The sequence below is a fragment of the Boleophthalmus pectinirostris genome, unplaced genomic scaffold (genome assembly GCF_026225935.1).
Source record: "Boleophthalmus pectinirostris isolate CB_2022bp ecotype Guang Dong unplaced genomic scaffold, ASM2622593v1 HiC_scaffold_12, whole genome shotgun sequence".
Classification (NCBI taxonomy): Eukaryota; Metazoa; Chordata; class Actinopteri; order Gobiiformes; family Gobiidae; genus Boleophthalmus; species Boleophthalmus pectinirostris.
In genome coordinates, this window is record NW_026571018.1 from 7,307,225 (window position 1) to 7,322,067 (window position 14,843).

At 37.8% G+C, this 14,843-nt stretch overlaps 1 protein-coding gene across 3 annotated transcripts in view; it reads right to left on the bottom strand.

Annotated features, from left to right (window-relative positions):
- LOC110159485 (myotonin-protein kinase) overlaps positions 1–14,843 on the bottom strand; it is a 54,305-nt gene that overhangs the window by 10,617 nt on the left and 28,845 nt on the right. For all 3 annotated transcript variants that reach the window (XM_020924040.2, XM_055148778.1, XM_055148779.1), the window contains exons 3-11: positions 14,725–14,816; positions 13,110–13,193; positions 12,911–13,006; positions 9,221–9,369; positions 7,054–7,147; positions 5,692–5,889; positions 3,272–3,520; positions 1,529–1,608; positions 1,327–1,423 (exon numbers count right to left, since the gene is read on the bottom strand). In XM_020924040.2, the coding sequence (XP_020779699.1) occupies positions 1,327–1,423; positions 1,529–1,608; positions 3,272–3,520; positions 5,692–5,889; positions 7,054–7,147; positions 9,221–9,369; positions 12,911–13,006; positions 13,110–13,193; positions 14,725–14,816 (1,139 nt within the window). The remainder of the gene's footprint in view (positions 1–1,326; positions 1,424–1,528; positions 1,609–3,271; positions 3,521–5,691; positions 5,890–7,053; positions 7,148–9,220; positions 9,370–12,910; positions 13,007–13,109; positions 13,194–14,724; positions 14,817–14,843) is intronic.

Consider the following 14,843-nt stretch of genomic DNA (forward strand, 5'->3'; position numbering starts at 1 on the left):
ATCTTTTATACTATAGACTTGATTTTTATGCTAAGAAATAAGATTTTTATATCAACATGTTTCGCCATATTAAATACGTGGAGCAACTGTAGTGCGCCCTCAGGTGGCCGCTAACATACACTACCGGTCAAAAGTTTTAGAACACCCTAATTTTTCCAGTTATTTATTGTAAGTCAAGGTAACAAAACACAAGTCTAAGCTCTGCCAGAGTGTCCAGCACAGTGTCCAGGCTTAAACCCCATCGAGCTGGTTTGGGATGAACTGGACAGAAGAATAAAAGCAAAGAAACCTACAAGTGCCACACATTTAACTTCTGCAACAGACTTGGGAAGAACTTTCTGAAGAATATTTGATTTCTATTGTAAAAAGAACAAGCCACGGTGAGTTCAGCTGTTACATCTGCCAAAGGTGGACATGTTCATGAATCAAAAGTTTAGATTACATTTTGGCCAACAGTAAACAGTAAAAAACTGGAAAAAGAGTGGTGCTCTAAAACTTTGAAAAAGTGTAGATTACACTTAACCTAATATGCACTTAAAATCATTTTGAGTGATGACAGAAAACAACAGCAACAATAGTTTACTGCTACTTAAGTTTTGTTTTCTCAGTTTGAATTTAACTTTTTTACCAATATAAACATTTTACTGGATTTTAACTTTCACATTTACATTTACTAGCTGGTAGTATAGCTAAATGAATAATTCTAACTGGATCTGACGCTGAGTCTGACAACAGCTACACAGAAGAGGAAGCAGCGATCCGTTTACCTCCAGAGGTGGCGGAGTTGCTCAGAAGTGACACCGAGGATGAAGAATTCAGTGGATTTAGTGATTTGGAGTGAGATGGAGAGTTTGGTAAACTTGTTCTGTTCTCTTGTTTATGCTATAATTATCTAAAGAACTGTTCATATGTGATGCTAACAGTCTGTTGTTCTCTGTTCTATTGTTATTACTAGAACTTGACTTTCAAGGTGAAATGTTGGTTCCTGGTCTCTGATTTTATAAAATAAATTTCCCCCATAAAGACGTATAGTCCGGTGCGAATTATATATATTTTTCTTCTTAATTACGCATTTTTTGGCCAAAAAATAGCCCAAAAAATATGGTAATGCCTGTGTCTCTTTACAAAGGCAGTTATGATGAGGTGAAATAAAGTAGGGCACTTCTGCTCAGTGTCTGGATCAACCGTAAAAAGAAGCTCTGTTCTGTGCAGCTAAACAGAGCTCATGAAACAGTGAGAAGAACAAAGAGACACAGGGTTTTATTAAACAAAAGTTGACTCCCTCTGTTATTGTCTATCAAACCTGTCAGAGCCCTCTCTCCTCACCAGTTTGTCGGGGGTGTACAGCCTCTCACACTCTCTGAGCCGTGTGTGGTCGATTTGCAGCATGATGTCCTCGCTGCGGTCCATGGCCCCCGTCTGGCTGTAAAACCGTCTCCGTTAAACACATATAAACACAAATGAAGCAGAGCAGAGGGGCTGTGGTGGGGCTGTAGTGTGGAGGTGAGGAGGGGGTCAGTGAAATCACCTGGTGGCCGTGTAGGAGTATCCAACGAAAGCCAGGTGCACCCCCATGGGAGCTGGGTCCATCAGGTCTGAAAGGGTCTCCTGAAACAAAAGAATGGGACATGATCTCTTAGCGTAGCTCTTGGGTAATAAAATGCTTTCTATTTAGACACAGAATGTACGCAGTGGACTTATTTTGACCTCAAGAGCTGCTTAGACAATATTTCTGTACTGGGGCAAGACACATTTTGCTCACACACATGGAAAAATTTTATTGGATTTCCTCCATCCAATTTTTTTTTCTCCATGGACATGTTCTTGCTTGATCTGGAATGTTTCACAATATGGTAGTAAAATTTTTTATCTTCATGGAGACCAGACCAAGTTACAGGTTAGATCACTGGAGGTGACTTCCCTCACAGTTAGAATACCTATCTAGGTATTTTTGAGCTATAAAACCACAGTGTCTCGAGCCAGAACCAAATGTGATCGTCCAATCAGATTTGTTTATTTCAATGACAAGTGTTGGGAATTATGATGATTAAGTATAATGGTGCTATTACCGGTGCCACATGTTCGGTAATGAAGTAATCTAATTAATTACACTCTCCATCGTTACAATGCCGTTATTGTTCCCAGGTTGGGTTGAATGAGGCGCAGCGGTGTCAGGCTTCATGCAGCGGACAGACACACATCAGGAGTGAGTAAAACGCCCAACACTGTCAGTGACCAGAGGTGGGGACTTGCAAGTCGTCACTTGAACTTGAGTCAGACTTGAGTCGCTATTTTTTGGACCTGAGACTTGACTTGATAAAATGGAGTAAGACTTGGGACTTGACTTGGACTTGAGGCCTGTGACTTGAGAAGACCTGAGAAGCACTTTTAAATCTTAATTCTTTCTATTCTGACCATAATGACTCGCACTAAGATCTTTAAGACATTTAAAAAAAGAAAAAAAAAAACATCTCTACACCTCTTATACACTCTATAAATACTCATATATAAATATACTGTGATTTTTTTAAAGTAATATTTAGTTTAAAATTCATATAAATTGCAAAAATCTTAGCTATATTTGGTACTTTGGTTTAAAGACTTGAAAAGATTTGAAGCTCAAAGCAGGCGACTTGGACTTGACTTGGACTTATGGGCCAGTGACTCGAGACTCGACTTAGACTTGCCTGTATTTGACTTGGGACTTGACTCGGACTTGAGGTCAAAGACTTGTGACTTACTTGAGACTTGCAAAACAATGACTTGGTCCCACCTCTGTCGGTGATGTGAAATGAAGGAGCTCATTAGTCACCATCATTTACAAACAAAATCACATTTTTCATTGGTTCTGCAGAAATCCATATGTTTTTCAGGCCCCTGTGATATTTGATTCTTCCCTTTTTCCTCATAAGCTGTGTTTGTTTTGATACAGATGGACCATGTTTGCCCTTGACTGAGTAAAACCACCTGTCAATCATGCCCAACTGAACTCGGGGAGAACTGTGTGTGTACTGGAACTCAGGCAAATGTAAAGTGTCTTTGAATGTTTTAGAGAATGTCATATAAATCAAATGTTTTATTAATCTCAAAGAGACACAAAGTAGAGTAGAGCCACTTCTCTCAGTTTGTCTCACTTGGAGGGTTTGGAGAAATAAGACACTTGAACAAATGTTTAAAGGGCTTATATTGCACAAAATTGACTTGTAAGTGACAGACTCTCCACCAGAAAAGTTACACAGTGCACCTTTAAAAGAAAGCTTGAGCAAATTACCATTTCACTGAGGCAGTCGTCCACTACATCAAAGTTGGACGTGTCAGTCGGGTTGGTCACCTCTGGCTCGTACGGCGCCGAGGCTTTGTGCAGGGAGCTCCAGTCCACACCGCTGAAAAAGGGGTGTGTCCTAAAGTCGCTCAGGCCCCTCCCCCCCAGCCGAACGTCCCTCTCGCAGATCAGGCCTGTGATGAACAAGTGAGCCCTGTCCGAAAGCTCAGGGCCAGATGGGGGGAACTCAAAGTACTCCTGTGGATTAAAACAAGCACAGCACTTGTAATCTCCTCTTTTAACGTGTTTAGTGATTCTGACTTCAAGCACGTGCCACCCACTGTTTGTTTTAGAACTGAAATGCCACAAGATAAACTGTTGGTGGTGTTTGGTTACCACGGACGACAAGCAATATTTTGTGGCTTTTGTAATGCAGTGGTGTACGTGTGGTTTAGGATGGAAATGATAATGATTTGAGGTCATTTTCTGAAGATTTTAGGTGCTTATGTTACATTTTCTTTAGTAAATTTTAAAAAACATGGTACTTTTCTAGCAGTATATTTTTACTCCTTTTGGGGTAATATTTTCTTTGAAGTAAGAGTACTATAGTAAAAGTAAATGTTTTGGTTCCTATTACCACTGTGAGTAAGTCTACAAGTGACAAACACTTTATGTTGACAATATTACATAATTTGAACATTTGTGTTTCTTGCGTTTTTTAAATTTTTATTTCTTATTCTAATTTTCCTTTTTTTTTTTGTGCCTTACTTAATGTTTTAGGTCTTCAAGTTACATTAACTTCAAATTATAAATCAAATGTTATGTCCCGACAATTACTAGTCACAGAATTTTTGATTGAGCAGTGACAATGTCCAGGGTTCCCATGGTTATGGAAGTCCTGGGAAAGTCATGAAAATTAAAAATGTAATTTCTCAGGCCTGAAAAAGTCATGGAGTTTTGTAAATTCAATTATAGTTTTGGAGAAGTCATGGAATTTTTGTATCGCTTTCACGCAACTACATCGTTCTGTCATGTTCTCATTAGGCTGTTATGATTATTTCCGAATGCTTTTTGTTTAAAAAAGTCAACAATAAATGCACTGACAGTATTTTGAATGTTAAAAAACTATAATACCAAACCATAAGGTGAGTGGAAAGAGTTAACATTTCATATTTAGCCCTAAAAGTCTGATCAGTTCTACATGTGTAGGTGCTGTAAAGTCATGGAAAATTCAATTTAGGTCATGAAAAAGTCATGGAAAAATTTTGAAATTTTGTCAGTGGAAAAGAGTGGGAACCCTGAATGCCAAAGTAGAGTTGTGAAGTCAGGCTAAAGCAAACAACAACTGGCATGCTAACTGCTCACTTCCTGATTAATAGCCAATAAAACAGTTCGTAAAAAAAGACACAGCAAACTTATGTTGACCCCAACAGCTGCTTATACAATATATTTACCTTTTTTATGACCCAAAGTGCAACATATTTAAAATTACACAGTAGTCGAGAGTTAGCTTTTGATTTCTTTTATTTTTGATCTTCTCATGTTTGTTCTTCCCTTTTAACGGTTTTAAAGGAATTTAAAAACTCCTGTGTCCAAAAAAAAAATGAAAAAAATGTGGAAATGTGGACCTGATGAGCCAAACAACAAAAAGGTGCAGCACCGGGCCAATCCCGTACAGGGCCGTAGAAGCCGATGCCTGCACCAATAACTTAAGACCAAAAACCCAACAAACCTGAACCCAAAGGAAAAGCGAAAACAGGACAGCCGGTCCCACCAGGTCAAAACAAAAGGATAACAGCTAATAAAAGCTACATAGCAGCAGAGAGCCCTGCAGACAAGCAGTCGTATTTATAGGCTTCGCGCAGCCAAAAACAGACGATAAGAAAGAGTTAAGCAAAAAAATACTAAATACAAAACTTATTATTTCTAAAAGGAAACAAAAATAACTGATGGTTTAAATTTGTGTGTCCCGTAACAAGCTCAAATACATGGAAAAATAATAAAGTACAGGCTTTAAACAGTCCATATTATACTATTTTCTGATCTTATAATGTTGTTTCCTTGTCACAAACAGACCTGGAGTTGTGTTTTGTTTCATTCACACATGTTTAACACATAAATCCTGCATATTTAGGCTGAGTTCTTCTCCCAAACAGAAAATACTCCTTCTGATATCATGTAGTAACAGAAAGTACTGCAGTGTGTTTTTAAACTCCATGCACTTTGACTAGAATCATTTGGATAATTTCAGCCCTGGAATTGCCAATCTCTACTGAACTAAAGGCAAATACATACATAAATAAAACAAAACACAACTCTAGGTATATTTTTGATGAGGTAACAGCATTATAACATGGCTTAAACTTCACAAGAGTTAGTTTTGTGTCACATGGGCTCTTTAAGAATGCATAGAAAATCGCAGTCCTGACCTGAAAGTGTATGATCTTGGCGTACGTCTCTGTGATGGACTCGGCGTAGAACGGAGTGCACCCGAGCAGCATCTCATAGGCACAGACGCCCAGGGCCCACCAGTCGCACTCACAGCCGTAGCCCCCTCCTCCCTCGATGGCCCTCAGGATCTCAGGGGACAGATAGTCTGGGGTCCCCACCGCCACTGTCGAATGGATCTGAGGAAAGAAAGGAGCCAGAAAGTATTACAAGTCCATATTTAAAGGTGCTATAGCAGATTTTTTCCAACATATCTGAGGCATGTTTTATTTGTATTGTGCAGCACTTTGGAAACGCTATATAAATAACGTGGATTGGATTGTATTCTTTTCTTTTTATTTTAATTTTAAGTATTTATTTATTTATTTTTTTAAAACTTATTTTTATTAAATAATTTTGGTGCAAGCCACATAATTATGAAACAGCAGTAAAGATGCAATACAAGTAAAATGACAATAAAGTTACAGTATAGATACAGTCATACACATTGTCTCCTCATTTATCATTCATAATATACACTACACACACTACAACATAACAGAAAAAATCCTACAAAACAGAGTCATCCTTTTGAAATATAGGCCTGAATTGAAGACCATTTGTCCATGAATAAATCTGTCTTCATTTGTAACCTTGCACTTTTTTGCTCCATATGATATACATCCTTTATTTTATTTTTCCACTGGGTCATTGTGGGGGGCAGTGGCCTGAGCCAGGAGACCGTTATCAATTTTTTTGGCAATTAAAAGTAAAATTTTCAGCAAATGAAAATGTCTATTTGCTCTTAAGTAATTTGGGAAAATTCTCAACAGCACACTACATGGCTCTAATATAATTCTGATCCCCAAACAGTTTTCAATTTCACATTGCACGTCCCTCCAAAATGTTGTCAGTTTGATCCCCCACCAGACCACAGCTCCTCCAACATTTATCTGAGGTTCCACCAAACTGACATGTCATAAAAGGGGTTCTAAAGAATCTAATTTTAGTTTTCCATTCAAATTCACTTAGTACTGGGCTGTTTGTAATTTTATATCCCTCCTGAAGTGTCCGATCCCAGTCCTCATCTTTAATTATTGTGTTCATTTCTAAAACCCATTTCTCCTTAATATGTAGTGTGTGCTCTGTGGTAGCGTCTTGTAATATTTTGTAGATATGAGATATGTATTTGCTAGTAATAGATTTTTTAATCACCAATGCAAAAAAGATTTCTATATTTGTAGGTGTTTTTTTTTTAAGTATTTTTGAGCTATAAAACCACCTGTAATTTAATAAATGTAAAGTGTAGCTGCAGGTATCAGCTGCAAAGTACCAATTGACTTAGATGCACTATTCCCACTCACCAGGCCGTCCTCTGAGAGTCGCAGACATGAGCCAAAGTCTCCCAGTCTGATGTGTCCGTCTGCAGTCAGGAGGATGTTGTCTGGCTTGATGTCCCTGTGGTCCAATGGAGACAGACAAGACAAGATGATTGAACATGATTCACTTTAAAGGTCCTATATTATGCAAAATTGACTCTTGTGAGCTTTAAGCCATGTTAGAATGCTGTTATCTCATCAAAAACAGACCCAGAGTTGTGTCAGAGACTTTAAAACGGCTGTGTTTGTGTACAAGTCTCTCCATGGCCGTACATCTGTGACATGTTAGTGCCATATGAACCATCTCACACTCTGAGGAGCTCAGGGGCCGGCCTCCTGCTGATGTCCAGAGTCAGGACTAAACACTGGGAGTTAGAGTTTCAGATTCATGCAGCTAAAACCTGGAAAAGTCTTGACTCTGTTCAAACCAAGGCTCAAAATGGTTCTGTTTAGCTGCATATGACTGAAAAGTTTTAATTTTTCATTCCGCACTCTTCTCTCTCATTTATTGTTTCTCTCTCTTTTTAATTTTACAATCATCATTTATGTTTTGATTTGTCTGTATTGTAATTTTAATGTCTTTCTTATTCTGTAAAGCACTTTGAATTACTTTGTGTACGAATAAACTTGCCTTTCCTTGCCTTGCGTAAATCTTTTTTCTTAGTCTGTTTTTATCTCCAAAGCTCAAAATGTTCTATTCCACTTTGTGATGTCATGTAGAGGTAGTTTTCAAGTTAACAGCTACATTTTACCTTTTGTTCCGTAGAGATTTTCAATTCCAATCATCCAAATGATTCTAGTGAAAGTGTGTGGAGTTTAAAAACACAGTGGAGCTCTTCCTGTATTACCACATGACATCAGAAAGTGGAACAGTGTTTTCTGTTTGAGACAAACACGGAGCAAATACGCAGAGTTTGTGTGTTAAACATGTGTGAATGAAACTAAACAAAACTCCAGTGATGTTTGTGAAGAGGAAACAACTTTATAACAAATAGCGTAAAATGGGGCCAGTTCAAAAGATTTGTCTGGTCTTCTGACAGGCTAGAGTTGTATTTAGGCAGGCCAAGTTTATTTGTATTGCACAATTTGTACACAAAGTAATTCAAAGTGTTTTACAGAATAAAACATACATTAAAATCACAATACAAACTAGTTAAAACATAAAAAAGAGGAGAGTGCAGAATAAGAAATAGGAAAAATCCAGTGTAGCCTGCGGTCTCAAAAATCTGTATCATTCGTTCATTCGTTTTTCAAAATAAAACCAAAAGTAAGAAAACGTCTCCAAAACTAAAATGCAAAAATGTATAATGATTTGTTTTTTCAGTTTTCGATTTTGTGTTTAAATGAATAATGGAAAAAAAAAAAAAAACAGATAACGCCCGATTCCCGTTTCCGTGACTTAAAGTGCGATGCCGGACTTTTGCGCTGCATATGGACTGAACCAGGACTGAAACAGGACTAAAGCAGGGCTGAATGTTGGGACGGGCCCAGAGGTGCGCCCATGTAGACTGTGTCTCAGGACTGAGACCAGGTCCAGACCGGGACAGAGACTGGGACTGAGACCAGAACTGAGAAAAGGACTGAAAACGAGAACTGAAACCGGGACTAGATCGGGACCAGACTGGGACTGAGACCAGGACTGAGACTGGGAACTGAGAAAAGAACTGAAAACGAGAACTGAAACCGGGACTAGATCAGGACCAGAATGGAACTGAGACCAGGACTGAGACCAGGACCAGACTGGGCCCAGACCGGGACTAAGACCAGGACTGACACTGGGACCAGACCGAGACTGAGACCGGTACCTGGTTTAGACTTGGTTCAGTTCTGGTTTAAACCTAGTTCAGTCCTGGTTCAGTCCGGCATCGAAGTTTTAGTCACGGAAACTGGAACTGGACGTTTTGTCATTATTCATTTAAACACAAAATCAAAAATTGAAAAAAAACAACAACAAAAAAACCCCGAATCATTATTAGTTTTTCATTTTGGTTTTGGAGACAAATAACAAAGAAAATAGTTGTTTTTTCGTTTTCTTATTTTTGGTTTTATTTGAAAAACTAATGAACGATTGATACACGGATTCTCAAACACAAAATGTCCAATCGGATGAGTTTATTTCGGTGACGCGTGTGGTCTGACCTCACTTACTCACCTGTGCACATATCCCAGTCTGTGAACAGAGTCAATGGCCAGGACCATCTCCGCCAGGTAAAACTGAGCCATGTCTTCAGGCAGGCGATCTCCAAACTTACTGAGCAGCGTCAGGAGGTCCCCGCCCACGTAGTAATCCATCACCAGGTACTACAAATATACACGCACAAAAACTCAATGTCAAGCCAGACAATTACCCAGGATTATACAATATGTGTCCGGGCCAAGAGGCAGTGCATTTATGTGGATAATAAAAAGAAGGGGGACAAGAACTGAACTCTGTGGGACTCCTAAAGATAGAGTTTGGTTCTGAAACTTTACAGGGAAATTGGTTCATTCAACTTAGTGGAGAGTTTATAGCTGCAACAAAAGCAAACCCTAAAGTTGGGCGAGGTGTGTACTATTTATCACCACGTACTGCAAACACACACACAAAAACTCTGTTCATGTCAATCCAAACAATTAGCCAGGATAAAAAATATATCAAAATTTCAATATATGGTATCTTTTAATGCGATGACACAGTACTGATATTGTGGGCTGCTGTATCCAGAGGTGGGGACTTGCAAGTCGTGACTTGGACTTGAATCAGACTTGAGGCACTACTTTTAGGACTTGAGACTTGATGTGATAAAATGGACTAAGACTTGGGACTTGACTTGGACTTGAAGGTCAGTGACTTGGGACTTGAGGCCTGTGACTTCAGAAGATTTGATACTTCTCCTGAAAACATATATATTTTTAGAAAATACTTTTCTCTTTTCAGTTGATAAATGTGGTGCTGAATTTTACAGGAACATTGTAAATGTTCCTTAAATGTACTACAGTAATATACAGTACAGCACAGTAAAACAGAGGGAACTACAGAGAACATGATCCTTCCATTTCAGTGCAGACACATGACAAAATAACTGTTATTAAGCATTTTAAATCTGAATTCTTTCTATTCTGACAGTAATGATTTGCACGAAGATCTTGTCAAGACATTTAAAAAGGAAAAAATATTTCTACAACTCTTAAACAAATACTCATATAAATATACCATGAGTTTTTAAGTAAAATTTTAGTTTAAAGACTTGAAATGACTTGAAGCTTAAAGCAGACAACTTGGACTTGACTTGGACTTATGGACCAGTGACTCGAGACTCAATTTGACTTGGGACTTGACTCGGAATTGAGGTCAGAGATTTAAGACTTACTTGAGACTTGCAAAACAACGACTTGGTCCCATCTCTGGCTGTATCAATATATCGCCAACAGTATTTTTTGGTATATTTTACTAAATTATTTTGTTACAGCGCTACAGTTTTGTTGCTTGTTTAGAGGAAGTTAACTCGTTTATGCGACACATTTGATATTTTCACTGTTTTGATGATTAAAATGTTTGTGTTTGATATTAACTTTTCACAAGATGTGGTTTAACAAAGACTTTTAGTATCACAGTCACGATTTAGCCATTATTTTTTTTGTGAACAGTATTGAATCGATTTGAAATACATCGTATCGAACCGAAAGTGCACTGTATCGAAATATGTATCGTATCGTGACCTATGTATCGAGGCTTGTATTGTATCAGCAACTTCTTAATGATACCCAGCTCTAATGGTAATAGTAAAAAAGTAGAATAATAAGCTTTAAAGGTTCAAGGTTTTTTATTTGTCATTTAAAGAAGTGAGAAGAAACACATGAAAGAACGAAATGTGTTCCTTGAGGCCCAGTGATTAAGAGAGATAAAAACGATAATAAATAAGCAATATTAAAAAAAGTACATGAAGAGCATTCAGCAGTTCCAACAGTCAAGCAAAAGTGGAACGTGTGGTGAGACAGAGCGGCAGCCTGAGCAGGAAGTCAGTGTGTGCACCGTTCAGCTTCAAGTGAGTGGAGAGTTTATAGCTGCGACACAAGCAAACGCTGAAGTTGGGCCTGCTGTGGCTGTGTACTATTTATCACCAGATGCTGCAGACACACACAAACTCTGTTCACATCAGTCCAAAGAGCGCGAGAGTGTCCTAGTAGCATTTATAAAAAGAAGTGGCCCAAGAACTCAATCTTGTGGGACTCCTGATGAGGTTTTGTTTACATTTTTGTTTTCTTTTTTTTTTTTTTTTGTGCGTTCAGGAGGTGTTTACTAATGTGTGCATTGCGTCACCATGGTAACTGCTGTAGACAAAGCAGAGGTCGTTGTTTTGCAAGTCTCAAGTAAGTCTCAAGCCATTGCAAAAAAAAGCAAAAAGCAAAGCACCATAATATAGCTTAGATTTGTGCAATTTATAGGACATTTTAACTAGATTGTACTTAAAATGTTATGGTATATATGAGTATTTATATAGTGTATATGGCAAATTCTTGTCAAAATCTAGGTGTGAATCATTACACTCAGAACAGAAAGAATTCAGATTTAAAAGTGCTTAGTAACAGTAACTTTTGTCATGTAGTCTGCACTGAAATGGAAGGATCATGTTCTATGTAGTTCCCTGTTCTGCAAGGGTCTCCAACCTTTGTCCTATAGTGAGCAACTTTTATAAAACAAAAATGCCAGAGAGCTCCTCATTTTTGCGGTCACAAGAAGTTGAGCATATATAAGAGCCATGACAAGCCTTAGATTAAGTACAGTTAGATGCATATAAATCATAAACTGTTCAACATTTAACCATTAGTGTACAAAGTTAGGCATCAGGATGATAAGGGCACACGGGCAAAAGGCATTTAATTAAGCAAATTTTACTTATTCAGCACAATATGTATGATTCAGAAATGTCTTGGTGAGCCACTTGGAAGGGGGTGGAGAGCTACAGGTTGGAGACCCCTGCTGTACTGTATATTACTGTAGTACTTTTGAGGATACCATTAGGGCTGGGTATCATTAAGAAGTTGCTGATACGATACACACCTCGATACATAGGTCACGATACGATACATATCTCGATACAGTGCACTTTTGATTCGATACGATATATTTCAAATCAATTCGATACAGTTCAATAAAAAATAAAAGCTAAATCATGACTGTGACACTAAAAGTCTTTGTTAAACATCTTCTTGTGCAAAATGAATATGAAAAACACCCATTTTAATCATCAAAACAGTGAAAATGTCAAAGTTTTATTCCACTAAACAAGCAACAAAACTGTAGTTGTAACAAAATAATTAGTAAAATATAACAAAAATACTCTTGGCGATATATCATTACAGCCACCCACAATATCAATACTGTATCATCACATTCAAAGATACAATATATAGATATTTCGATATTTTTGCACACCCCTAGATACCATATCACAGTACTTCAGTGATATCCAAAGTAACAAATGGAGAAGTGAGAGGGACATGTTCCAATTAAGCACTGCATTTATCAACTGTAAGAGAAAAGTATTTTCTAAAAACATATATATTTTTAGGAGAAGTATCAAGTCTTCTCAAGTCACAGGGCTCAAGTCCAAGTCCCAAGTCACTGACCTTGAAATCCAAGTCGAGTCCCAAGTCTGAGTCCATTTTATCAAGTCAAGTCTCAAGTCCTAAAAATAGTGACTCAAGTCTGACTCAAGTCTCCACCTCTGCTCCAAAATATCAAAAAGTGAGCTGTACACCATTTGTCAAAGAAAAGAAAAAGAAACCTGTATGCTTTATAGAGTTAATGAGAATATTTGGTTAATCAGATGTTAAAATGGTGACTAAAGGAGGTCCATACCAGATAGTTGTCATCCTGAAAAGCGTAGTGCAGCTCTGTGATCCAGCGCCGGTCTCCTCTGAGCAACACCTCCCTCTCCTCCTGGTAACACGCTGTCTGCAAATCCAAAACATTTCCAAAACAGATTGTCAGCGTTTTCAATTGCAAATAAACAGTAAGGCGACATTGTTATTAAAGTTTGATCTCTGTTTGCGTTTACCTCTCCCCTCTGAAGCATGTCCCACTTGTTCATGATCTTCAGAGCGTAGACCTGCTGAGTGCTGCGCATCCGGGCCACAGCCACCTGAAGGGGATTAATGATCATATTTTGTAAAATTTGGATGTTTGACAGCGAGGTTTGAATTTATCAACGGTGGTTATATTCACATAAACACCAACGTTTGATTAATACCTTGTTTTTGGAACTTTATGGTTATCTAAATGACACGCAAACTACAAGGTGAGTAATCTGAGGGCCCATTCATAATATTTTAACTCAAAAAATCTGATAACAATTGGACAACATTGAGTGCGCATGTAACCAGTGCAGCCTGTGGTCAATTCTAATCTCATGGACCATGTTTGTTTTTATTATTACTTTGCCTGGGTAAATATGTATCATACTTTTAATACAGTTAAGTGACAGTTTGTGAGAAAGGACGTTGTGGTGAGTGCTAATACAGAATACTTCTTCCTATATCTTTGTCATCAATACTGAAAATTTCTTAACCTCTTTTAAAGGAGTTTGTGAAAAGAAATTCAAATCGCACAACAAGAGCAGCTCTAGAGGCGACTGCTCTGTGTCGTTTAGGAAAAGTGCGTTTGGACAAACTCTCTTTTGCTTCTGGAGCAGGTCAAACATGGAACACAGAGCAGCTCATATACGAGAACTTTCAACACTGGCAGCATTTTCTAAAACTTTAAAACAGTGGTTATTTAATGGTCAAATATTTCTCCATGTTTTACCAATTTACATTTTCATTTATATTGAGGGGTTGTTGGTCTAACTCTTGGTTTAACTCTTAAACTCATGGCTTCAACTTGAACTTCAAATGAACTGTTTGAAACTAATTGTATGTATAGTGAGTGTGTTGTGTGTATAGTGAGTGTGTTGTGTGTATAGTGAGTGTGCTGGTGTTATGTACTTATGTATGTGATTGTTGTTGTACTTTCCTTTGTCCTGTAGATGATTTTACATCAACCTGCCGAGGGACTGAAGATTGGAAATGAGCCACGTTGGCTATAATATTTACATATTTACATTTTTAATGTTCATTAATATGTACTGTCCCTTTACAAATAAATAAAATCAGAAATAAGAAATAACAGCAGAGCTATTGGAAGCATTGCATTCTCCATAGAACAGGACCCCACTACTCACAACAGCAGACCTGAGCATTGTACAGCTCCCACGCCACATACAGCCCTTTGGTTGACTCTGACCAGCTCATTTAAGATAATTTGAAATTATAAAATAAACATATTTTATCATTTTACCTCATGCATGGACTAAAGCTGCATTGCTTTTATTTTAGAGGTGTTTTTTTTTTTATTACATTTTTTGTAAGGCAGCCTCACTTTTTCATTGCTTAATCTTGCTATTTATGCTATTTATTAGGGATGTAACAATACCCGAAATATTGTGATATCGTATCGTCAAAAGTCTCACAATAATATCGTGGACTGTCACAATATATTGAATCACAAGTTCCTTTGCTTAAATGCATGGTTTTATAGTAGTAACAGCTTATAAAGATCTGGAACTACATATCCCATGATTCATTTCAGTTCAGACAACATGAAGAAATATGTTTTTTACTTGAATTTTACTTCACCTCGCTGAAGGTCCCTCGTCCAATCACCTTGAGGATGTGGAAGTCCTCCCTCTTGATCCTGGTCCTCTTCACTTGTCGGACCAGAGGCTCAGCTGTGGGACAGTAAACAAGAGTTTTAT